A 27,372-nucleotide genomic window follows, 5' to 3' on the forward strand; every position below is an offset into this window, starting at 1 on the left:
CGGCGCTCACCGCACCAGGGCAGGGAGAAAGGGGAGCGACCGCCACGCTGCAGAGTAACCTGCAGCACCCTGCCAGCGCCACGCCGGCAGGGGAAACCCACGTGTTTTCTTGACAGCCAGTTCCAGCGAGGCAGGGAGTAAGGCGCATGCGCACAGCGCTCACGCTGATGGGCCAGGAAGTGAGGCGTGGTAATCCGCTTGCGCAGCGTTGTTCTCCTCGGCAAAGCCGTCGGAGGGGCTGTCTAGTCATGCGCATGCGCAATGCTGGGTCTGAGCTCTGGCTGGGCGGGGCGCAAGAGGGTGGTAAGGCTTGGCGCCTGCGCAGTGTTGCTCTAAGGGAGCGAGAACGCTCGTGCTGGTGAGTGGCGCGGAGCGGCGTGTGTGAGCGTCTCGCTAGCTGCCGGCGGCACCATGGCCAGCTACAGTGTGGAGGAGCGCGGCGTCCCCAACAGCCTGGAGTACCGGCTCTTCTTCAGTGAGTGCGCGGCGGGGACCCCGGCCCCGGTCATGCAGCACCCCGCTTGGGGCAGCTTCCCGCGGCGGCCCCGGCCCCTGCCCCTGCCCCGGCCCCTGCCCCTGCCCCTGCCCGGGCCCGCAGCCCAAATGGTTGGGGAGCTGCTTCGGCGCCCAGGCCCCAGCCGGGCGGGTTAAAGTCTGAGCGCCGCGCAGGTGGGGCCGGCCCCATAATCCCGTAAGAGGCTTTTCTCGGCAGGCTTCTCCTAGTAGAGCCGTGGGCGCCACCTGTAGCCTGGCCGGCCTCCGGGGGTGGCGGCGTGGGGCGCTGCCTGGGGGGCAACCCCGCGTGGGGCGCTCAGCGTGGCCGGGTGCGGTGGCTGGGGGGGACGGGCTCGGCCATCGTGCAGGGGGGGCAGTGAAAGCCATGGTGCGTGTCCTGAGCGGCGCGTCCTGCCGAACTCAGCTCGCCGGGGGCCCGCGCGTACATCCTACTCAGGGGGTTTGACATAGAAGGGATGAAAGCCTGGTGGGGAGGGGCGTGTCGTCCACATCTCAGGGCTGGGAGAACAGAAGGATCGTGGGGGAAAGAAGCTCCTTGATGCTGTTCGTCATATCTCTAGTAGCTCTTCAAAATCTGTCCTTAAAGCCTACAGAGCTCTTTATTCCCTCAGAGAAGTGGCTACTTAACCTCTTTCTCTTATTCTCAGTAAGGTGTATCGCACTGACATGTCTACTAATGTAGTGCAACTTTCTCTGCTGGCATTCCCTGAATCTTCTCCATGCCTACAGAGACAGAACTGTTCTCAACTGTACCCACTCCTGACTTGTGGTTGTTTTCAAGTAAGAAGTTGTGTTGCGGTAAAGAGAACAAATCTGTGTCTCTTGAGTGTTGCATCACCTATGTGGCTTTTTAAGAAGTTGGCTTCCCATAGATTGGAGAAAAGGAGCATGATGCTGAACTGTTCACAAACATTATACCTATTCTGTGGTATCTTTGCCCCCCCCCCCCCCCAAAAAAAAAAAAAAATAAAGGCAAGCTTAATTTAGTACAAAATTCTCAACTCAGTTTTCTGAAGGGAGATTGTAGAATTCTGTCTGGGTTTTCTAACACAGTCATATAAGTGACTAATCTCCTAATGGCTGTCTTTACTGAGAATACAAAATATTTTGTATCAATATAATTTTTTTAGTGGAGTGATAATGCAGAACTAGATTAATTATTGCTTTGTAGGAAGCGTTAACATCTAATATTGACCTGCTAAGATTTTTAAATGTACTCCACAGAGAGAAAGCAGGTGCTCTGTCTATTACACTACAAAATATCTGGGTGATACTAATTGGCAAAACACATTATGAATAACAGAATTCTTCCATACTTTCCTCCTACTCATGCAATAGGGGTGTGAGAGAAAATGGGACGGGGAGTTGAGTACAGTAGACCCCCCAAGTTACATGAGGGTTGCGCTCCTGCATACCCTCATGTCACACAGATTTTATGCAAGTTGGGAGATGCTGGGAACCAGGCAGCAGCTTGGCTCCCAGCTCCCCTGGGCTTGCAGAAGGTGGGAAGCTGACCAGGGCTGGTCAGTTTCCTGGCTCCTGATAAGGACTACTCTCCAGCTTCCCCCAGCTGATTGAAGCTAGGAGAAGCCATGCCACTGCAGCTGTCTGTTCTCTGGCTCCCCCAGCTGGAGAAAGCCATGGTGGTGTGGCTGTTTCTGTCCCACAGCTGGGGGAACCAGAGGCTGGAGCAAGGAGCCTGGCAGAGGAGCTGTGTTCTCCCTAGCCCTGGGGAACCCTAGGATTTTGACTTGCACTTGACTTGCATTAACGCAAGTTAAGCGCAAGTCGAAATTGTATATATCGGGGGTTTACTGTATTCAGTTAGCAGGAGAAATGCTGCCTGTTTCACTTTGTCTACATAAGAATCACAGCCTGGTGACTCTCTTAATCCTGAGGGCAACTAACAAACTAACTCATTTATACTGGAATGAATAGGTCAGTAACAAGTACCAAAATACCTACACAACTTAAACTGTTCATTCACAGATCCCCCTCAAAAATTTGGTTCTATGCAGGCTGGTAAAAGCAGCACTTTTGCTGTAATGGCTTTAAATACCAGCTGCAATTCTAAATAATGAACTTCACCAGAATGTGAAGGAAAGCAGAACGGCTACAGAGGATGGTGAACTTTCCAGTCCTTGTTTATACTATGTTTGTTTGTGTGGTTTGGAGACCATTTTGTTTCAATTTACTGTACATCAAAGATAATAGCCACTTTCACTGAGCACTCTGATAGGTTTTAAATTAGTTACTAGCAATCATGGGCAGGATAGTTTTGCAAGGATGCTGAGCTTGCTAAGGCTTTGTTTACAATCAGTGGAAGATCAGTGATGCTGTGGTTGATCTTCCGGAGTTTGATTTAGTATGTCTGGTAGGGTGCGCTAAATTGAACACTGCGGGTGTCCCCATCAATTCTGGTTAGTGTGGAGTAAGGGAAGTCAACCAGAGTTTCTCCTGTTGACCTCCTGCTGAGGGGATGGTGATGAAAGCTGACCTAAGGTATATCATCTCTAGCTATGCTGTCCTCATAGGTGGAGTTGCATATCTTAGGTCAACTTTCTCCCTTAGTGTAGACCTGCCCTGAGCACAGGATTCTGGCTTCAGTCCCCTTCATGTTCTGCCCAGTTATCTGTTACCTGGGGAGGGAAACTGCTTGAGACTCATTCCTGTGAGGTGAGGATGCTTCTCTCTCTCTCTGAAAACTAGTGCAGCAATGCTAGGACATGGAAATATGATAATTCTCTAACTCATGAGTGAGAGTAGTCAACATGAACTAGCTGGTAGCCTTCAAGAGTTAGTCCTAAATAAAGGCCATTTGCATGTGCCATATATAGTGAAAAAAACTTTGACTTGCTTGGTTATCTATAGTACTTACAGGGATGAAAAAATCATTGGTCTTGCTTAGTGAGAAAGCTTCTGTGTAGCTACTAAGGGAACTCTTAGCATGCAACCCCAAGACGTGTTGCATCTGGAAGCTAAATGAATCTTAAGGTGGTCTTAAAGTTAATCCAGACAGTTTCCTGGCAGGTCTAGATGCTATTTGTGACTCTTCTTCCGAGCAGCATGGGACAGTTGTTGATTGGTATAATCTTATGAGATCCAGTCACTTCCATACGTGTCATTTGAGGTTGTCCTGTGCCATTTTTCCCATAAGTTCCTCAATGTGCCATGTTCTACTTCAATTATTTCAGGTATTTTTGTCTAACTACTTGAGGATATTATACACCTGTGATATCAATTCCATCTTAGAGTTTGACACAATGTTTTTGGCAGTTGGTCCTTCTGTGTTGTGCTGAGATTAGGAAGATAGACACAGTAGAATAATTATGCTTTGAAAATAAATCTTGTTACTTCATGTATTCACAACCCTCATTTTGAAAAGAATCCTTTGCACAAATAACTTAATATTTTCAAATAAGTTGAGCTCTGCAAACAAGTGATGGCTGGAGTTTTTATTAGTTTTCTCTTGTGCTGTATTTCTGAATGAATCTTGTTTAAGATCTGTGTTGCAGTAGTGGAACTGTAACATAGTAAGACTGTATCTCTGAAACTAGTGTCACCTGTTAATGTTTCAGTCTCATCAACATTTTTAAGCTAGGCATTTGAAAGTAAAGCCACCTTTATAGCTGCAATAATTTGTTAAATTGTTTTCATTAGTGCTAATTAATACATTGTTGCTTACTATCTAATATGTTGCTTTTTCAGAAAACGATAAAGAACAATACATTTCACCATTTCATGATATTCCTATGTATCCAGATGATAGCAAGGTAACGTATATGCCTATGGAAAGCAGGTTCTTAGCTGCCTACTGGAAATCTATTTCCTACAGATACTATTGTTTTCTCCTTTCAGTTCAGCTCTATGGTAAATGACTGTGCAGCATATACTATGACAAGTAGCTGGCCACTGGCCAAACAATGCAACTGCTGTCTCCCTAATTGAGCAAACTGGGTTAGAATCTTGCATCATGCTCTTCTTGGGGGGGAAAGGGGAAATTCAGTATGATCTTAATCTTAAATGAATAGTAAGGTCACCTGAACTTTGGAACTTAACTTCTGGTGCCATGTTGCTGAGCCAGCTTGATTACTTCATACATATAAGTTAATGTTATTAGTCTAACGAACTAAAATGGCTGGCTTTGTGGATGAGAGCTACAAAAATATAAACTCTAAGAACAATAATACAAACGAAGTAGGGCTGCTTTTTGTCACTTTCCCACTGACTATCTGGCTTAATTCCAGTTTAACCAGGTATTGAAGTAACTTTCCGGTGTAAGGTGATCAGGCTGTACTGAACTATTGCAGTAGCTCCTATAAAATTTTTCTGCTTTGAGAGGTGTGTGGCTGGGGAATCCTGGCATTTGCTATGACTCATGGGTGGCATAAGAAGTCTGTAAAATTGTTGGCAGCTCCTGCAATTTAAAATGCTGGCTCTGACTTGCTCTCAAGTGCTGGCCCAACAGCACCTTTTCTGCGCACCTTACCCTGAACTTTTCTAAACGGCAGCTCATGATTTTTGGAGCGATATGGTGTGTGACAGAGCGGTTTCATTGTGTTTAAATATCCTCCCCATTCTCCCCATGTGGGTTTTTATTATACTACTACTTGTACTTTTGTCAAAACATTGTGCCGACGTGATTGGGAGTAGTGTAAGACTCTCGGATTACGTCTGGAAAACCTTACTTTAAAAAAAGTTTAAGCCCCTTGAGTTACTGTGATACTTCCATTGGCATCCATGGGAGAGTTGAATATGGATGAAACTCTATAGCAGAGTTGAATGTGTCTTTCTGGATTCAGCATTTCAAAATGATTTCTGACAAATTGTGAAATGGCATCAAGTTATGTAGTATCGATATTTGATCAAGGTGTTGGCTCAAAATACAAATCTGTGTCTCGGGGATATCTCTTCCACCTCCCCTATTTTAAAATCTCACTCCTCCTCTCCCCTCAGGTACTAGTTCTGATTTGCTATTATGCAAAGTAATTTCTGAAGCTCAGTCTTACAAAGAGGACCTGCCAAAAGGAGCAGGGTTATCCATGCTACCTTAACTACTTTTGGTAGAGAGCTGGCTCGTCATATTTTTGTTTCTGCTTGCTTTTGTTTCTATAGGTTAAACCTCTCTAATCCATCCAGCACACTCATGCAGCAGTATCGGTAATCTAGCATCATTTTTTAGTTAGCTGGATGACCACTTATCATGGGTGTGGCCAAGTTTCCCATGGTCCCATAAAGTTTTGTTTGCAGCCACTACTCCTGACTTCTGGTGTTCTGTGCTGTTACTTTTATGGAACAGCGGTTATCAGTTTCAGGATTACCCACTAACTGCCGATATGAGATTGGTAAAGAAGTGCACATTACCTCTGTCTGTGGGTTGTGAGTCCAAAAGTCATTGGTGAGAAACAAGTGTGATTTAAATCGTACAATATTCAACTATATAATGCAATTGTTGAGTACATCACTTGTCTTTTTATTGCAGGACTGTCTCAGGGAACTTTCCTGGTTACTGTGCTGTTTCAGTAGCTGCTTTGTTAGGGACTCCATCTTAGGGCAAAAGGTTATATTACTCTGTCTGGGCACCATCTGCAGCTCTTAAGCCTGGTATTTTTAAAATCTTGAGAGGACTGTAAAGTGTTTTTCAGGTTTAGCGCATCTCAGATGTTTTGCTATCTGTATGTTTACTCTTGCCCTCCTAATACTCCAAATGTGTGACTTCTTCACACTATTACGTTAATTGTGGCTTTTCTGAATCATGTGAAATTCACCCACTTAACTTCAAAATATGAATACCTTTTACATGTACACAAGCTAATATTCTTCAACTTCCTTCCCCTCCCTTCAAAAGTTATTTGCATACACTTAAGCACTGTTTAAACAGTGACATCCTGTCTACCCTGTTCTGATCCAGTGTGTTTTCCATGCTAATAATCTTTGCATTCCCTCCTTAGCTGAGCCATGCAAAAACAGTAATGTAGCTCTGAACCCACAAGGAAGAGCCCCAATATTGAAAGAGAAGGTGCAGTAAACTGAAACTGGAGAACATGTAATGTCAGTTGCATACTATCAGTCATCCAACTATGGGGAAATGCAGAGGCAAGGGATTTAGCATCTCTGATGTAACTGTTCTGAAACACGAATGCTGCTTAACTTGGGGATTAGATGAACCAGTGGTTGGTATGTAGCCAGGAGCTGCAGGTGCTCAGCACTTTGAGAAGAATCAACTCAATCTTATTTAGGGCATGACTTGAAAAGAGCTCTGGGCCTCTGGAGGAAGAAAGAATGCTAGTATGAGACTTCAGGAAAAAATACTCTGTTGGTCTAACTCAGTGGAAATTCTTGCCAAGTCCCATCCATAGTCTCAGTACCGCAAGAGGCAGCTCTATACAGTAGAATCTCAGGATTATGAACTGTCCAGTCAACCACATACTTCATCTGGCACAGGAAGTATGTAATCAGGCAGCAGAGATCTCCTTTCTCCCCCTGCCCCCCCAAAAAAGTGCAAATACAGTACAGTATTATGTTAAACATAAACTATTGTAAAAAGGGAAGTTTAAAAATTGACAAGAAAAGGAAACTGCTTTTTAAATTATAGGAGGAAGAACAATGGTCAAGAACACCTTGGAGCTCCTTGATTCTTTTGTTTAGTCAGGGTGGAGTTTGTATTATTGTAACGTATAATGCCTATCAAAAACATTATTTTTCTTAGAATGGCCTCAATTATATTCATCCTGTACATGAAAAATGAAACATTAGTGTCATGGTTGTGCTTGTACTTTCTTTGGTCTCCATTTTGTTTTGCAATAACAACTCACATAATCATATAGCAAGAGGTATCTCAATTAAAAAAAAAAGCCCTTAATGTAAAACTCGTATTTCAGGACCTACTAGTGTCATGGTTTATGTCGCTGGAAAAAAATGCCTCTTACGCCAATTTTGCAAAAAAACCCACACTTGGAATATAAAGTCGCCTTAATGCTGGACTTGCATGGGGGAGTAACTTTAATCTGAAAGTTGAACACTTCACTGTTGACACTTAAAATTTTGCTGCCCTGTTTTTTATCAAGATGTAACAAAATTCTCACTTTTCGGACACAATGAAATGTTACAACTTTAACTTGTTGCTTTTCATTAGTTCATGCTTGTTTAGAATGTGGGGTTGTACATGTCATTTCAAAGAGATTTTGCTGCCCTACCTCTTTCTTGTTTCAGAACGTGTTCAACATGATTGTTGAAGTACCTCGATGGACAAATGCAAAGATGGAGGTGAGTGGAAGATTAAATTGATAACTGAAGGTCTGTCTGCATCTGGTGCTTTAGTGCTGAAATGATATGTCTTTCTTACAGTAAAAGAGGTCATCTAATGTACTTTGTGCGCTGGAATAAGCAGAAAAAAGCAAAATTAACAAACCTTAATTTAGAACTTTAACTAGCTTTGTAGTATATTAATATGGAAATAAAATATGAAACTGTAAGCTTTGGCCAGTGTGGATGCCTCAGTTTAGATGAATCAGTTGCCGAGTACGCTGGCCTGTATAAAGGAATTGTAGAGTATGGATAACTTCTTTTTTTTTTTCCCCTAAACTTATTACATCAAAGTTCTGCTGTAGCTAACTGCTAAATGAACTAAAAACATAATAATTATTGGTCAGGATCACGCTTCTGTGTGGTGCAGTGTTCTTCAGTCCAAGACCCAGGTGTTAGTAGGGATTTAAGATTCTTGCTTGCAGACTTAGATGCCTAGTGGAAGAGACCTTTTCCAGGAAGGGATTTAATCCATGTACTTTGGGCACTGAAATGGCTGCATGCTGTCTGAATAATTGAGAGGAATGGGTTTTGGTGTTAATCATCTTTAGGAGTCCTTTCACATCTTGTATCTGAATACATACCTTAGGTGTAACCTTCCCTTTATCTCTGGCCCCTGACAACTTGAATCACACTTTGGAGAGCCTGTACTCTTGTGAAGAATCTTAATTTCCAAGTAAGGGACTCCTCCAGAATAGGAGCTGGATCAGATACCATTTTAAGTAACTCTTTTAGGGGCAAAATGTACCCAGGGTGTCAAATAGTTTTTATTTCATACTGGAAAACCCAAGCCAAGACTTTCTATGAAAGAAGAAAAAGGCCTCTGGGTATATTTTGAAATTTGCCTTTGTGGCCAGACTTGCAAAGGTCATGAACCCAGCAACTTCCCTTGACTTTAATGAGAGTTGATGGGTTTTCAGCATCCGTACACAAGCAGCCAGGTTTGCAAATTGGATTGAAATTACACATTTCCAATTTTGAAAATCTGGGGTCAGGATTATTCTGGTTTTACTAAAGTTTTTAAAAAGTGCCAGTAACTGCACTTTTCTGTTTCAGATTGCAACAAAGGACTCTCTAAACCCAATTAAACAAGATGTGAAGAAAGGAGAGCTGCGTTATGTTGCTAATGTATTTCCCCACAAGGGCTATATCTGGAATTATGGTGCTATCCCACAGGTATCACATTGTACATTTATCTTGCAATAGAAATAAGATACTCAGCACAAATCACCATCTTGAATATTATATATATTTTTTAAAAAAGTGAATAGTAGTACACTAGCAAAGCAAGATCATCTTAATCTATTCATACTAAATAATTAATACTAAAGAGGGGAAATACGTACTCAGTAGTGACAGAAATCTCAAGGCGAAGGTAGGTATGCAAGTCATGTTGTAAACAAGCTAACAAGGATAAACTTGTAGCAAAATACTAATTTAGAATAAAATTGGTATTTTGCCAGTAATAAAATGTCAGCTGTTAAACTGCAATGACCCCACCACCTGTCAGTCCAATTCACAACCATCTTCAGAAATTAGTACAGGTTAAACATACTAAAACTGACACACTCTGATCTGGCAACATCTGTGGTCTGGCATGACCATGGATGCTACTGGGGGAGGGCTTGCCAGAGCCTGTCCTCACTGCGCAGGAGAACCTGGATGGAGCCGGTTTCCACAGAGCCGGTCAGAGCCAGCCACTGAGGCTGGAGCTGGCCTCTGCAGGGCTGGTATGTCACCCTTGGGACTGGGGCCATACCAGAAGCCTGGTTGGAGCTGACGCCAGTGCCCATGGGGCCGAGGCCATGTCCATGTATGATACCCATGAGACTGAGGCCACATTGGTGGCCAGGACCCACCTCTTAAAAGCAGCCTGTCAGGATACTGTTAGTTATCTGGGAAAAGGAACTCCACACTCCACCAGGGTGTTGACAGTGAAAAGTCATAGAGAATCATTAATATGTACATACACTGAAAATGCTTTAGTGTCCTATGAGTAATCATACTAAAACTGTATTAGACAATGTGCAGTATTAAAACTTACATTCTGCTGAGCTTCAGATTTGTGTTTTGACCAGTCCTAGCCTTTTCTGGATACAGACTCTATCTCACATTGATGCAGGCTTGGCTTTTAGTTAGTTATGGTCAGTGTTAACTTAAAATTGATAATTTGTTAAATGTGAGAACACATGGGAACTTTCTAAGGAGCAGTCAAAACTGGCATTCTTCCAACTGAAGCCCCACAGAGAAACTTCACATCTTAATTAAGTTTCTTCACTAGAACATAACTGCCTTCATGAAAAACTCAAAGGCATCCCTTCATGTAAATACTGAATCTCTGGAGTTCTCCTGTTTCTTTTTTTCCCAATATGTAGACATGGGAGTATCCAGGACATAAAGATGAAAATACTGGCTGCTATGGAGATAATGATCCAATTGATGTGTGTGACATTGGAAGCAAGGTAATGTGCTATCTTACAAACAATGTTTATTTCTGAGAACTTGGGCGGGGGGGAGGGGGAAGGGGGTTAGCCATTTTAGTCTGTATCTTCACAAATACCAAGCAATCCTGTAGCATTAAAGACAAATTTATCTGAGTACTGTAATCTATTAAATTAATTGACTTTCAGAGACTAACTCTTAATAAAAGATCCAGAAGTAGGAACTTGGCTTCTTTTAATGCTGACACTGAGAATTCTGGTGCTGAAATGTTATGAATCTTAATTCTCTAAATTCATGTAATTCAAGCCAAGGTTCAGGTTAATGGCTAACCAGTGATGTTGATTTAGATTAGTTGTTAGCCAGTTGGTCTTTTGTATTGATCATCTTGCTGAACTTGTTTGAAATTTAACTTTTTGCTGAATTGTAGTTTGTTGTATGTTCCAAATCCCACAGTATACTTGTAGAAATACTTAAGAAACTTATCTAATCAGGTGTGCACAAGAGGAGAAGTAATTCAAGTGAAAGTTCTGGGCACGCTGGCACTGATTGATGAGGGGGAGACAGACTGGAAAGTAATTGCAATCAATATTGAAGACCCTGAAGCAGCCAAGTATAACAGTAAGTAGCACAGAAGGAAGGTGGTGTTCTAGTTCCCAAATGGGGATCTTGAAAAGAATGTTTTTCATACTAGAAAAATCTGCATTTAAAATCTGAGGAGCTGGATTTTAGCCTGCTTCTGCACAGGGCTTTGACAGAGCAAGGTGAGCACAATCCACTTTCCCACTTCCATCAGCTTCCTGTGCCAATGGGTCCATATATTTTTGAGGAAAAGATGGTGGCCTAGGCAGCAGAAGCATACTTTTATTTTGTCATCCTTTATCCTCTCAGCTGGTAGAAACTGTTTGGAGGGTGCCAGCAAGAGTTGGTTGCCCTTGTGCAGCCAATTCCCCAAGTGAAGGTGATAGTGGAACTGCCACTGTGATGGTAAATTGCATACACAGTGTTCGAGATTTTGCTGGCACAAGGCACAATTTGCACCTCAGTGTAACAGATGCTTTCTTGGGGAAAACACATGTCCCTAGTCACCTGAAAATTAAAAAAAAAAAAAATCCAGTAAAGTAACGTGGGCTAACTGAACCCGTTAAAGTTTACCAATAAATTATCTTTTAAAAAATAATTCTTCTGCACTTCTAACAGTTGGATATACTTGGAGCGTATCAGCCAGCATTAAGTCTGGCATCTTTTTTTTTTTTTTGTGTTTTGTCCTCTCAAACTAACTCGTTTCTCTCCTTTTTTGGCATAATTTTGGGAGGGGAGGTATATCTTGTTCTTGTTGGATGTCTAAAATCCAACCTCTAGCTAAAGACTGAGTTACAGTAGCATTGTAAAACTTTGTCCCTAACAAATGACTTCTCATAAGAGCACAGTATACTCTGTCTAGATCTTGCAGGTGTTCTCCTGTAGCCAACAATCATCATGTTTATCTTCCTCATTAGTGCTAGGCTCAAAGGTGGTCTAGATGGGAGAACTGCATACCTAATTTGAGACTATCTCTTTGCATGATGAGTTTTTTCCTCTGTTGTTAGATATTGATGATGTCAGAAAGATGAAACCTGGATACCTAGAAGCTACAGTGGACTGGTTTACAAAGTACAAGGTACCTGACGGGAAGCCAAAAAACCAGTTTGCATTTAATGGAGAATTTAAAGACAAGGTGGGTAACCAGGTTTTCATTATTGTGAATCTGTTTTTAAAAAAATCTGATCAAAAAGCACATTACATTTGAGGCACAGTAGTACATTGTGAAAAGCACATATTATATGCTTAGCATGCCTGCACAACTGAAGTTGCACTTAACATAGAGCATAGTCAAGTGGCTTAGGTTTTTATCTATTGTAAGAGAAATTGATTCATTCCTTTTCTAGCTCCACCCCAGCCTGTGGGTTACCTCCTTAGTGCAGCACAGCTGTTGAATACCCCCCAGCTGTTGGAAATTACACGTAAAATAGGTGTATCCCTCTACAGGAGGCTCACTTCAACACATGGGATTTTCTGATGTGGAATCAGTGTGGTAATTTCCAGGCAATTTGTTGGCATGTGGAACTTAGCCAGAACAAAGAAGGCATGATGGAGGGCTTCACTTCATATCACCGATCTCCTCTTTTCCTTCCCGTACTCCTAAGACTTGGCCTGTTGGAGCCTCGTAGCAGATGACAGAAATACGCAGGCAGCCCATGAAGACTGGGTAGTGAGCTTGAGTACACACCCTTCTCTTTCAGATATGGGTTCTTCTAATTAATATATATATATATATATATATATATATATATATATATATATATATATATAAATAAAGCTTGTCTGTTTGTTTGATCAAGAATTCCTCCAAAATGGTAAGAGGAGGTAGGACCTTAAAATTTGGTATACAGATTCCTCTTATTATAACTTAAAGCAATACATGGATTTGTGTGTGCCAGGAAAATGGGCTGTGCCTGGATGGAGTTGCTTCTCATAAGTCTTAACGGAAGAGAGACAATCCCCAAATCAAGTACAGTCCTTGGAAACTAACATAACTGAGTGAATGTTGAAAGAGACTGAGCCAAGATGAGCCAGAAAAATAGGATAAATCTAGAATAAGTTTGGTTCTTACTAAACCTTACAGAAAAGAGAGAGAATGGAGAAAATTGGAGTATTGCTCTGTTTTGGCACAGCTAAATAAATGGATAAGGTTTGAAAACTGGAAGACAATGTTGTTGGAAACCAAACGTGATTATAGCACTTTTTTATTAAAATATAGCAAATTGTGTGTGTTCATAGAGATGAAGAAGAAGAATACACCTGACAAATTACTGGGAAAAAAATAGACATTTTAACAATTCCTTTTTAAAAGAAACCTGTGATGAAAATTTTTAAAAAATTTTTAAAAAGTATTTTTAAAAAAAAATGCAATCATTTAAATAAAGCACATATTTAAAAAAAAAAAAAAAGGGGAAAAAACTTAAGGACTCAAGCAATGCTGGGCAAATCTGCTAGTCTGCTATAACCAAGGAGCTGACTTATATCTGAGTTACTACAGCTTGGTTGTAGGTACATTTTGAAATTCACCCTGATTTCGTTTTGTTCTTATAGCATTTCTTGCCAATTATTTCTAAAGAATGGGGATTTTTAAAAAATCTTTTTTTACCCATATTGACTCAGCGTTTCACTTGGCTTTGATTAAAACCATGACATCGGTAGTTTCACTTTCTGGGTCATATACTAGGAAAGGATTCTTGTGTCAGGTTGCCCGTGAATCAAACAATTTAATCTCACAAAAATCTTCCCCTTATTTTTTTAACATCATCTTTGCCTAAAAATTACTTGGAAATGTCTCCTTTCTTTAAATGTTCAGGAAATGTTATTTCCAAAAATGGACCAGAGCTATGGTTACTCTACACAGCTATTGCTCTTTTTTCCTGTTCCATGTAATCTCTTAGATGTTGCAGTACTTGTATCTAAAGAGTTTGTTTAAAATAGGGGTAGAGGTTAAGTCAGGATAAGCCAACACACATTAGGAAACATTAACCTCTTTCACTAATTTAGAAGTTCTGTTAGGGAGAGGTAAAATAATCTTACGTTAAAGGTACTGGACTGAGATTTGGGAAATCAGAGTTGAATTTTTCTGTGTGCCTCAAACTTGTTCCGTCACTTTTGGTGTCTTGGCTCATCTTAAAATAGAGGAAATTCTATAATATCCCGTTTAGATGTTTGGGACAGGCAGTTGCCTTACTAGGAATCTGTGAAGTGCCCAACATAAAGGGGCCCTAATCTCATTTAGGCTATGTCTACACTACATGATGAAGTCTAACTTAAGGCATTTAGCTGGATTTTATAATGTTGGTATCTTCATTGTAAATACCAGTAGGTCAATTTTAGGTAACACTAAGGTTGATATAACATCATTGAAAGCAACCTGGCGTAGCATCAAGTTCGAATTAAGGCTAGTGTGCAAATGCCATGTCTTTAAATGAAGTTTATTAGCCTCCAGAGGTGTACCGTATGTATCCCACAATGCCCCACGGTTGTCCGCTCTGGCTGAGTCCATCCCCGCTGCTCTTTAGGTGCACAGTAAGTGCATGAATTTGAATTAATCACCAGCAAGCACAAGAAACTTAAAGGGCACCTGGAACTCAGAATTTCTTTTAGCCGTCACTTCGCATTGGTGAGGAGCAAATATGCTGTGCTCCAAGTTCTGAATAAGGGTGGAGGTGAGAGGTGGGTGAAGTGTTGAACAGGGGAAAAAATAGGAGGGCTGCGTCTCAGTGATGACCCGCACCACTGGGATTGATTTTGCTATTACGAAACTGGTGGTGTTATAGCCATGACTTATACCACACTACTAACAGGAGGAATAGGATTACACCCAAAAGAAAGAGAAACACCCCCTGAGGTTTTTCTAACTCCCAGTAGTTATCTAAAACAGCCCACGGGCTGGTGGAATTCATTGGCTTTTTATCCTGATTTCTAAGAGCTGTTATCTGTCCCCAGGAAGTGAGAGTTTTGAGTTTTAGGGGATAGGACTTAAGGGTTGAAAGGAGAGCGTGACGTGCAGATACAAACAAACTGTCCTGTGGAATACGGAGGTTCCGTGGACCACGCTTCCCAGCTGAGGCAGCTTGCTTTCAGAACCTCCTGGTCATTGGGTCAAAACTTTCAGGGTTCTGGGGCGTCTTTGCCTCAGCTTTACACGGGACCCTTACAGGCTCACGAAACTAAAGACATACACTCAGTAATACACACAGCTATGGCGGGGTACTAAAAGGAAAACCAGAGATAAAAATGCAAATGCTAATTTTTACTTACGCAGCTGAGCAGGTACAGGAACAAAACAACAAAACCCTGCATCTGGCTATCTGAGCTATACTGTTAGAAATTTCTTCGTGGTACCAATAGGTATTCACGCACTACACTGTTTAACTCGTGAGCAGGCGGGAGGAGCGGTGAAGGGTGATCAGTCCGGTCTCTCCAGGATTCAGGAGTTCCTCACCCTCATGTAGCCCCCTTTATGGTCCTGCCGTTTGCTGGCTCCACCTGAGGCCTGACACATCACATCCTGGATGCTTCTGCTTCTCTTCGCCTGCAGCCCCTCTCCCCATTTTACACAGCCATACGTCATGCTTATTTTTAACTTTAAAGGTATGCAGCTGGCCCTAGGTCAGAGGCCATGGATCTTTCCTGTATAGGTTTTTCCTGTTTGTCACTTTTAGACGGGGGTCGGGGCGGGGGGAAGGCTGCAGATAGTGCAATCTGCAAGCAGTTCAGTAAATTCTGTGGCTGACTGATTTAGACTTGCCCAATTCACTTGGTTCCTCAGTTCTTGGTGTGGGGTTAGTGGTTTAGCCTGTTTGTGCTGAGGCATATTTCCCTATAACAATTTAAAAGGGTCTCTGGACCCTGCCTCCACCCCACATACCTCACCGTGTTGTTCAAGTGCCCATGCAATTCACCCAAACATGCCTGAGCGTGCCTGTTCACTTAAGGGTCACCAGGTAATTTTGCACAATTGGTAGCCATCGCATCAGTAGCCATCTCTTGCCATCATGAGTACTCAGGTTTGTGATCTGAGTTCTCAGGGTCACAAAAGAACTGCAGCATGGACCCATAATGAGATCATGGATCTACTTGTTTGGAGAGAGGAATCAGTGGTGGGTAGACTTTGTTTCCAAGCAAAATGCAGAAATATGTGAAAAGATTTTGCACGGGCTTATCAATAGTGGTTACTCCTGGGATGCTCAGCAATGCCGGGTGAAGGTGAAAGAACTCCATCAGGCTTATCTCAAAGTCTGGGAAGCCAGTGGACGATCTGGGTCATCTCCAAAGATGTGCTGGTATTATGAACAGCTGGACGCAATTCTTGGAAGGGTCCCGACCACAATATCCGTGCTTAATTTGGACTCCTCAGGAAGCCCTTTTCCTGAGTCCAGAGTGACCCGAGAGGAGCCGAGTTTATGGGGGAAGTGGGGGATGCGGCCAGGAGAACTTATAAATAGGCAATGGAGAGGAGTACAGGGGAAGCCTGCAGGGGCCACAGGAAACCATTCATGACAGCCATGCGCTCTTCACCCTCAACCTCAAGTCAGTCCCCTCTACACTGATCCCCAAACCACTAGGGTCCAGCTGTTTTGGTGAGTATTTTTTTTTTCCTAGAATGCTACAAGTGGTTTGTGGCTGGGTTTTGGTGTAACTTTTCTATGGCTTTGTGCTCCTCAGAACAGTGTGTTTAATATTTCTGGTGATGGAGTGCTTATCCTTTTTGAGATCACTCTCATCCAGGTACTCTTGTATTTTTTCTGCAAGGTTTTTCGGCAGGCCTGACTTATTGAGGCTTTTACAGTAGCACACCTTGTCGTGCCAGGCAACCAGATAGCAATCTGGTATCGTGGTTCCACACTGCATTTTGGCAGATTTTCAAGGCTCATGCTCACACAGGATGAGCATCTCTCTTCTTTTTCCCTGTCTGTTATTCTTAGGAGGGTGATGTCGTCTTTGGCAACCTACAGAAGTATGGGAATTTTGATTAGATTTCTTTGCAGTGATCCCTGACCTTTTACATTTCCCTTGACTGCATTGCTGCACCACATGGCTGGCAGGTGTTCTGTCTCCTCCACCCCACCCATGCAGCTGGCAGGCTCTCCTGGCCTTCTCCCGTCCCACCACGCTGCTGGCTTGATCATGGGCCACCAAGAAACATTCCCCCTGCCCACCTCCATGTGGTTGGAAAACTTTGTCCTGCTTTCTTTGCACTTTACACAGAACCCTCCCCACCCACCCAGCCACGCGTCTGGAATCGAATCTTTCCCCTTGCCATGCGGCTGCCAGGCTCTGGGGACCTTGCTCCTGGACACCAGCTTGACCAGCACAGGTGGGCTTTCCTTGTGGAGGATTGCTCTGGGGGTCATCAAGAAAAGTTTTTCCCCTGCTCCTGGACACCGGCTGGCTTCCCTTGTTTTAAACAAAATATAAACATTCCTTTTTTGAAAATAACTCTCCCTTTACATCCATTCTTTTTTCCTGCACCTTAACCCTCTCCTCCACAGATAAAAGTATTCTTTCTGTGAAAGGTCTACTCTGATTTGTTGTTCCATATTGTTATTGGTTATGGTGGGGTGCACAAATCATTACAGGGAGTGTGTGTAGTGGGGGGTTGTATTACAACAGTCAAATGCAACAGGATCATGTGGCTGCCTGATCATTCATGAAGCTATTTTTCAGAGCCTCCCTCATTGCCACTGCCTCTGCATTCACATTTGCATCTGCCCACAAGAGCATTCTTCAATAAGCCCTGCTTATGGTGTCAGCCTCTGCACTCCAGGCTGTCATGAAATTCTCCTGCTGGAATTCATAAAGGCCAAGCAAAGTACAGCATGCTGCAACCACGGTGGGAATGTTAGTTGCTGAAAGGTCCAGATGAGTCAATAGGCATCTGAACCTTTTAAACAGCCAAAGGTGCATTCTGCCACCATTCTGCACTTGCTCAGTTGGTAACTGAAGTAATCCTTGCTGCAGTCCAGAGACCCTGTGTATGCGTTCATGAGGCATGGGACCAGAAGGTAAGCAGGATCACCCAGTATTATTGTAGGCATCTCCATATTGCCAGTCTTGATTTTTCCACTCTGAGGAAAAAAGTCACACCCAGGTACTTTTTGTACAGCCCAGAATTCTGAAGCGGCGTGCACTGTAAACCCTTCCCAGCCGTCACACGTTGATATCAGCGAAACGACTTTTGTGATCCATGACTGCCTGCAACTCTGTCAAAGTATCCCTTTCTGTTTATGTACTCAGAGGCCGGGTGGTCCGGGGCCGTGATGGGAGTGTGCATTCCATCTCTTGCCCCACCACAGTTCGGAAACCCTATGGCATCAAAGCCATACATTGTGGCCTGTACATCTCCCATGGTCTCGGTGTTCCTCAGGAGATGCTGACCGTTTGCATTGGCTACCTGCACCACCACGACCCCCACTGTAGATCTGCCCACCCTGGACTGATTTGCCACTGTCCAGTAACTGCCAGGCATTGCAAACTTCCATAGAGCGATTTGCCACTTGCTTGTGAACCATTAAAGCTGGTCTCATTCTTGTGTTGCTGAGCTTCAGGGTAGGGGCCAGCAAATCACAAAGTTCCATAAAAGTGGACTTGTGCATCCAAAAGTTTTGCACGTGCTGCTGATCATCCCAGAACTCCAAAATGATGTGGTCCCACCAGTGTGTGCTTGTTTCATGAGTCCAAAACTGCCAGTCCACTGTCAGCAGTGCATCCAGGGCCGCCAGGATTTGAGATTTCCTGGTCCGCAGTTGAATGACTTCCTCTCCATTTTAATCATCATCCTCAGCCATCACCTCAGCCCACTGCCTTCATTGTCGAAAGACAAACTGCGTGACGTTCTGTGAAGTTGCCATAATGGCCTGTGCAATGACTTGATGTGTTCAAGCATCCATGCTTGCACAAGCACTCTGTTGGAAAGAATGTCTCGATCTCCTGTGTGGTTAGTGGGTTATCTGAATTCTGGGGGAGTGCTCTGTCTTGTGGGATGGTGACAAACACCCACAAGCAACTGCAGCAATTTTTCCCCCCACATTCTACTGTTATAAAACCCTCAGAATGCAACAGGACTAAAGCACTGTGGGATAGGTACTCACAATGCACTGCTCATGCAGTCAAACTTGGATAAGGCAATGGAGATGCTGTAAGTCGACACGGAGAAAACAGTACATTGAAATACCAGAACATTTGTGGACAATTAACTTTGAGTTTATAAGATTGAGATTAAAAAGTCAAATTTATTAAAAACTGGTTTTATTCTATAGCATAGACAGCCTCAGAAGCTCAAGCTATTACTATAATATGAATAGTGACAGAGGGCAAAGTAACAGTAGGGTTACTTAGTCTGTTTATAGCAAGAGCATTTGCTCTTTTAGTGTTTATAGGTAGATATTATAGGCTGCTTTGGTTCCTATATAATTGACAGAAAGGGACTGAATGATTAGAGTATTTGCTGGTAACATGGAATTTTTTTTTTTAATTTAGGATTTTGCAATTAAGATCATCAAAACCACTCATGAACACTGGACAGATCTAGTTTCTAAAAAAAAAGATGGTGGAGGAATCAATTGGTAGGTCATACCTCTTTTGTTATACTACCTTTTTTGTTAAAAATTTGAAGCAACTGGGCAAAAAAAGTAGAAGTTTTTGTTATGCTGGTATTAACTAATTATTCTGTAGCTTGTTCAAAAACTCAGGCTTCAGCGCTTGTTTTTTAAAGATTACCCTAACTCTGTTACTGCTGTTTAACGCTCTTGGAAGGAAGAATTTGTGTCTCACAATTTGACCATTCTCTTTTAGCGCAAACACAACTGTATCAGACAGCCCCTTTTGTATTAGTCAAGAATGTGCTAAAACTACCGTGGAAGCGGTAAGTACAAATAGATTTGGATATCTTTATTTTTAATAACATCTAGGCTATGTCTATGCTAGCACCCCCCTTTCGAAAAGGGAGTGCTAATGAGACGTTTTGGGATATGCTAATGAGGTGCTGCTGTTTGGTTATAGGAATAAGGGGATTTTGAAGTGTGCAGGGTCCTTTTGAAAAGGACCCCATGTAGGTGAGCTACGTGTGATCAAAAGCAGCTCTTTCGAAGTGCCTTGGCTGCCATTATGCTAATGAGGCACTTTATATTCAGTGCAATGCCTCATTAGCATTGCCCTTTCTAAAGAGGGGTGCTAGTGTACGCACCACCTCTGTGTCAATGATTATAAAGAATTAAGAAGGTGGGGGAGTAGGTGGCGTAGTAAACAAATTCCTTTTTTCTACAGGAGAACTTGTACTGGCTAAAATAACTCTCACTAGCCAAACTAAACACAGACTTGTAGGACAGCATTTCCCAAAGTGTGGTCTGTAGCCCAGTACCGGTCCTTTGGGGAGGCAGAGTGAGGGGAGAGAAACAGTCCTTAGAAAATTTACAAATTACCATGCATGATCCTGTTAATTTGTGTCATTTCATATTTTCTCACGTAATTAAGGTGATAACAATGTTAGGCACTTAAGTATTTTATATTATGTATTATTATTGTGAATAAATAATAAACAGTGAAAATCTTAACAGTACCTCAATAGATTCAGTAAAAACAAACCCCTAATACACTTCTTATTTATCAGGTAGCGCCCTGTGGCACTGCCAAGCCAATACCACCTAAAGGTAAGCATTAATACCTACATCTCATTCCAAATTGTCTTTGAGAATCATTGAGATTTTTGGTAGGAAAATGGAAGGCAAATATTTTAAGTATAGTAGAATTTTAAAAGCATTATAGAACAACTGAAAGTGGGATTTATAACTGTAGTTACTGTAAGTAACACTTGAAAAATTTTGAGTAGTTTTTCCACAGTCTTAACTCCTAATTATGTACATGTGAACAATCTGGAGCACTACTACAGTTTGATTAGTTTTAGAAAAACAAGAGGAAAGAATTAAGGGGATTAGTATGTTTATTGACCTTTAAGAAAAGCACTCCAGAGGACTGAAACTTATTGATTGCAGCAAAAAGCACATCTCCCTACCTTGTGCACAAGAAGTGAAAGGAGTGGAAAAAATGAAATTTTATGGTAGTGTGACGTGGTAGCAAATTTAATAGTAGTGTAACATCCATTAATAGTGTGATGCATAAATGAAAAATGGAAAAAGAGAGGCCACACAGGACCCATAAGTAGCAAATACCAGACAAGTAGCCACAAAAGTACAGCTTTCTCTAATCAGTTTCTCAAGCATTTGGTACTGTCTGAACTGTTCACTGAAAACGCTTTTGCCTCATTGAATGAATATGCTTGTATCTTTAAGCTTGTAATTGGATATTCCTAGTAAGTTTAAATGGGCTCAGTGATTGCTCATCAATCTATTCCGCTGAATAGGAAATATAGGAAGTATGGCAAGAGACCACCCTAGCTTAACCAGGAGCTCTTGAATGGTCTAAAAATAGAGTCCTACAAAAAGTGGAAACTAGGGCAAGTTCCAAGGAATGAATATAAACATACTACAAATACGTAAGGGCAAAATTAGGCCAAGGCACAAAATGACCTCGGGCTATAGGTTGAACCTCTCTAATCTGGAACTCTCTTGGCTGGCATGATTTTAGTTAGCTGGATGACCACTTATGGGTGTGGCCAAGTTTCCCGTGGTCCCATAAAGTTTGTTTCCAGACACCAGTCCTGGCTCTGTGTTCCATGCTGTTTAGCTGCAATTTATCCCTAAGTACCTTCTAAGAGCGCAGTAAGGAATGAAAGTTTGGTAATGCTGCTAGACAGTATTGACCTCCTGTGGTCCAGAAAATTTTCTTATCTGGCACTGGTCAGGTCCCAAGGATGCCAGATTAGAGAAGCTCAACCTGTAGCTAGAGACCTAAAGGGTAATGAGAACATTTTACTAATCTATTAGAAGCAAGGAATAGATGGATAGAGCTGGCCCATTACTAAACGAAGAGGGGAAAAACAATAACAGAACATGTAAAAATGTCCCAGGTGCTTAAGTTTTTTTTGTTATGCCTTTCACCAAGTAAGTTGATGGAGTGAATGCCAGTGAAAATGGGTTAGGTTCAGAAACTAAAATAGAGAAGGAACAAGTTTAAAAAGTACTTAGAAAAGGTAGATGTCTTCAGGTCTCCTGGGCTAATGAAATGCATCCTAGAATACTCAGGGAGCTGAATGAGGAAATATCAGACCCATTAGCTATTATCTGGTGAAAAGTTGTGAAATACAAGGGAGATTCCAGAAGACTGGAATAGGGCAAATATAGTGCCCATCTATAAAAAGGGAAATAAGGACAACCCAGGGAATTACAGACCAGTTATCTTAACTTCTGTTCCAGGAAAGGTAATGGACCAAATAATTAATGGATCCATTTCCAAACATCAGAAGATAAGGTGATAGGAAATAACATGGATTTCTCTAGAACAAGTCATCTTAAACCAACCTGATTGCCTTCTTTGATGGGGTGATAAACCTTGTTGACAAGTGGGAAGTGGTAGATATGATGTATCAAGACTTCAGTAAGGCTTTTGGTACAGTCTCCCATGACCATCCCTTTAACAAATAGAGAAATATGTTATAGGGGCTCAGTCCACGTGAGTGCATCGCTGGTTGAATAATCATTGCTAGAGGGTAATAAACAATGGTTCACAGTCAAGCTGGAGGAGTATAATGAATGGGGGTCCACTGAATGAGTTCTGGTTCTGCTCAGTATCTTCAGTAATGTAGATCATGGCATATTGGTACGCTTATGAAGTTTGTGGATGATACCGAGTTGGGAGGGGTTGCAAGTGACTTGGAGAATAAAATTATAATTCAAAATGATCTGGAAAAATAGCCTGACGTAAACAGGGTGAAATTCAACAAGGACAAATGTGGAGTGTTGTTTCCCAAGTGGAGTAATGAGTGTCACATGTACAAAATGGAAAATGTGCTGCCTAGGAAGGAGCACTGTAGGAAGGGACTTATGGGTCATAATGGACAACAAATGAGTTAACAGTGTAACACTTTGATTACCCCTCCCCCCAAAAAAAATTCTGGGATGTATTAGGCTATGTCTACACTACAGTGTAAATTCTATTTTATTAAAATCCATTTTATAATGCTGGGTTTTATAAGCTTGAATTTTACTAGTCTCACCTCCCCACAAAGTCAACTTATTGCTGTCACACTAAATTGCCAAACATTGACTGTTGCAGCGTTGCATTGTGGGAACCTATCCCACAGTTCCCTCAGCTCCGTAGCATTCTGGCTTTTTTGCTGGTGGAGTATGAGGGGCAAAAAGGCCCTGCAAGTGATTGTATGTGGTGCCATCTGCCCACATTGCATTGCCCTCGTTTCCCTCCCTTGGCAAGCAAACAGCCATTTTTTCAGAAGGAAAGAAGGAAAAGTAGGGAATCCCAGGTGAAGGAAAACCAAATAGGCTGGTTTCACTAAGTATCGTGCACCAGGCAGGGGGCTGTCATATTGCCCTGGGGTCATCCATGTGACTAGGCCATCTCAACTGGCACTCGAGCCACTTTGCTCTCCTTGAAACTAGAAACATGCTCCCTGAAAAATATACAGGAACAATACTGCTTGAGGAAAGTGCGGGATAGTAAAGTTGAGGGAAATCCAAACCATAACAACTAAAGTCAACTCCCTCAGGCGGGGGAAAGAAGACAATTTGTGGTGCAGGATTTTTGGCTTCCCACTTCACTGCACAGACAGGACCAAAATGGGGCATGGAGCTCCCCAAATTTCCACATGCCAGAATGACTCTGTGCCCTGGGATCACCCTGGTGTCTGTCATCTCAACTGGCCCTCCAGCCACTTCCCTCTCCCTTGAAAGCACCCTTGCTCCTGAAAATATTACAGGAACAGATTTCTGTTTGATATCTGCGCGCGCCCCTCCCCACACACACTATATGGGGTGTTGGGGGGGCTGAATTGGTTGAAGGCCAGCTGAAATGGTCCCTCCAGTGTGTTACTCTGGCAGGGGAACCAGTCCCAATTGCCTGTGACTGTGGGGGCTGGCCCCACTACATTCTGTTAGGGGTGTCATCGGTGTGCTGGATATCACAAGCTGTAATCTGTTACCCATCAACACCCAGCCCCTGAAATCTTTGCTGCAAAGGGAGATTTTTCTCCTGGCGATAGCCAGCCCCTGAAGATCTTTGCCACAGGGGGAGTCTTCCCTCACAGTGACAGCAAGCCAGGACATGGTGCTGTCAGGCAGCATGGTCTGCTCATGTCTGCAGGCATGTGCTTTTATTGAGTCAGAGGGCTAGCCATGCAATGTAGTTCAGTGTGGGACAGACACCCCCGCGCGCCCCCCCCCCCCCACCAGATGTGGGCAGAGGGGTTGCCCCTGTACAACTGTGAACCGTAGAAAAGTTACGCAGTCTGTCATACAAGCATGACCCCCACAGCCTAGCCGCCATGTGGTGTGGTAGGGCAAGGGTTGGTGCCAGCACTGGCAAAAAAATCTCTGCCTCTCCTGCTATATCTTGTGCAATAAAGAAGCCACCGCTCCATTTTGGGGCTATTTTTTTCATGGGTAGATGTGATTGCCATGCTGACTTGTAAAGAAGTTTCTTGGCCTCTTGTGCAAGCATGACTCCTACAGCTTAGTCACCATGGGCTTCCTGGTGCCCAGTTCAAATTTGTGGGATTCCTGTTACCTAATCCCTTTGCACCTGGAGAGCAGCAATGATGGAAGTGGCCAGAACAACATCTGTGGGGCATCGTGGGATACATACAGGCCACCTTTGGAGGCTAATCAAATCCATTTAAAGTCATGGCACTTCCATGCTAGCCTTAATTCGAACTTTTAGATTTAAACTTGACACTACGTTGGCTCACTTTGTGGGTGTAATATCGACCTTAGCGCTCCATAAAATTGACCCAATGGTATATACAGTGAAGACAGCCACACTGTAAAAAATCAAGCTAACTACCTTAAAATCAACTTCATCATGTAGTGCAGACATAGCTTTGGATGGAGAGTAGTAAGGAAAACATGAGAAATAATTGTTCCTCTCTATTCCATACTAAGTCCTCAAATGGAGTATTGTATCCAGTTCTGGGCACCACATTTCAGGAAAGATGTGGACAAAATGGAGAAGGCTCAGAGAAGAGCAAGAAGAAATAACTAAATGTCTAGAATACATGGCCTATGAGGGAAGATTGAAAGAACTGAAATGGTTTAGTCTGAGAAAAAGAAGGTGCTTGATCCTATCACAAGTGCAGGGGACTAGACTTGAGCTCTCAAGGTTCCTTCCACTGCTTGGATTCTGTGATGCCAATACTGAAGCAGTTATCACAGCTACAACCATTCTTTTATCATATTTACTCATATCATGCTATAGTGTGCCTCTTATCTTAAAATCTTGAGCTTGCTAGCAGCAGTCCAGTCTTAAACTAAGTCTGTTAGCAAAATCTTTTCACAGATTGCCTTACTGCAGAAGTTGTGGGATCAAAATTTTGTAATACATGGAAATGACTGAAATGAGCAGTCATCTTTAAGCCCCATCACCTCACAAAGGGATCAGGCTTTTGGGGGGTAAAGGTTCCAATTTCATAGCTAGGGATTCATTGAAATCTAATTTAGCCTTTTTTCTTAATCAGTTGGTAATCAAAATGGCTGACTTGTTGCCAAGGAGAGTCAAATGTGGTAATTCAGTTCCAAAGTAACAAGTTTGGAGGTTGCTTAAGCAGCAGGAACACAGATTAAATGTTCTTAGTTAACTAAGTTTGATGCGAGTGCTAGTTAGGGACTTTTCTGGAAATTTACAGCATTTAATATTCTCCAGACCTTCTGCAGAATGCTTGATCTGCTCTGTGTGTTTATATAAAAAAAAAAAAAATTAAGTTCAATATAGTAAAAGGCCAGAATGGAAAAGGACTTCAGTCTTAAGGAACAGTTGCTCAACACTCTTTTGTCTTAGTTCCATACTTCCCTAGCACCTAAAAAAAATCACTATTGTCGTGGACTGCAGTAATCCGCAGACTACAAAATTATTAACTGAGGTAGCACAATGTTTGCAGTCCCTGTATTTAATAATGTGCCTTAGCTAACTTTAAGGCTGTATTGTTACCATTTTAATTGCTTCTCTATTTAGCAATACTGGTAAGATGCCAAAAAGAAGAGTCTTGCTCCCATTCTACTCAATAACAAAGATTCCACTGATGGTAGCAGGAACAAGATCGGTTCCAAAATGCATTTCAGTCCATTAGCTGCGGAAGCGGGTGAGCAAGCCTTTTAGGTCAGGCCCCCTTTTTCATCCGTGTAATTAGCCAGGGTCCCCCAACCTGCGTAATAAAATCCAAACCAATGGAAACTTAGGTAACCTTTCAGCATGTGCCAGTCTGTGAGGCAGCAACATAAACTATAGTGGTGCAATGAGAGAGGATACTCGCTTTATAGATGGAGGCAAAGCATATTTGAAGAGCCTCCTTCCCCAGCCCTCCCAGGCAGGTATTAAAACACAAAAGTCACTCTGTTTAAAGAGCCCTCAAAACTCCAGCAGTATCAGGTAGTTATCAGCAGTGACAACGGCTCCCTCTTGTTTAAAGAGCATGCTCCCCCTTTCCAGCCCTTCTAGGCAGACTTTTAAAGTAAACAAAAAAACAACATACTGTAATTGCACTTGGGGGGTGGGGGTAGGGGGGAAAGGCCTGGACTTTCATGGGGAAACTGAAACCAGGGACTGTGCAGGTTAAAGCTTACCTCAACTCAGCAGCCTCTGCAAAATGTGAACAATAGTAGAGCCTTAAAGGAGCAGGGAGGTGGGCACTGGAGTCAAGAGAGGCTGCAGGGAGGTAACAGAGCCCCCCCATCTTCCCGCAGGGGGTAGGACCGGAAATTAAGCCAGCCCTCTGCTGGGAGGGAAGCAGGCAGCGCAGCACATGAGTACATCTGTGGACAGAAGCTACGGGGAGGCAACAGAGGGCCCCCATGGTGGGTTGGGAGGGCTATTGTGCTGTGCCCCCCTTTTGAAATTTCACAAATGCACACCCCTGATTTGGGGAAATAATTAAGTTGAGAGAATAGTTTGAGGTGGTAAGTAACTTCTGATAACCAATGGCGGATACTATTGGGTCCATGAACTCTTCTGCAGGAGTATTAATGGTCTGTGGGTCCTGGAGAACTTGAAATTATCGTGATAAATGGGTGATAAATCTCTCTTCTTTTCTGACTACAGTGGACGAGTGGTTCTATTATCAGAAGAACCAAGAGCTAAAGGTGAATGTTTGAAATGCCTACATTCATCCCATCAGGAAGCCATAAGTGAGGGGGAAAAAGATGAGAAATACTAGCTTACACATTCCAGAGGGGAAAAAATGGTCTTACATTAGGTAACTTATTAAAACAGAATTGCATATCTACCAATGATGTGGCATGTTCAAGATGTACCATAGTCATGTAGAGACTAAAAGCAATCTTTTTGTAAAAGAGTGGCTTTGTGTCTTAACATGTATCTTTGTACATCACAATAGTACAACTCAACTGTGTACAGAATACTTGATGGGTGTTCGGTGTATGTTAATTAAAAATAAAGTTATTTTGCTGA

At 42.6% G+C, this 27,372-nt stretch overlaps 1 protein-coding gene across 1 annotated transcript; it reads left to right on the forward strand.

The window, feature by feature from the left end:
• Window positions 1–328: 328 nt before the first annotated feature.
• PPA1 (inorganic pyrophosphatase 1) lies at window positions 329–27,372 on the forward strand. The gene is made up of 11 exons (XM_074999494.1): window positions 329–475; window positions 4,225–4,289; window positions 7,729–7,782; window positions 8,878–8,997; window positions 10,197–10,283; window positions 10,755–10,881; window positions 11,850–11,977; window positions 19,327–19,412; window positions 19,642–19,711; window positions 20,456–20,495; window positions 27,004–27,372. Exons 1-11 carry the CDS (start codon window positions 412–414, stop codon window positions 27,054–27,056), a joined length of 894 nt encoding a protein of 297 aa, XP_074855595.1. The 5' UTR covers window positions 329–411; the 3' UTR covers window positions 27,057–27,372.

The sequence above is a fragment of the Carettochelys insculpta genome, chromosome 7, assembly GCF_033958435.1.
Source record: "Carettochelys insculpta isolate YL-2023 chromosome 7, ASM3395843v1, whole genome shotgun sequence".
In the NCBI taxonomy this organism is placed as follows: domain Eukaryota; kingdom Metazoa; phylum Chordata; order Testudines; family Carettochelyidae; genus Carettochelys; species Carettochelys insculpta.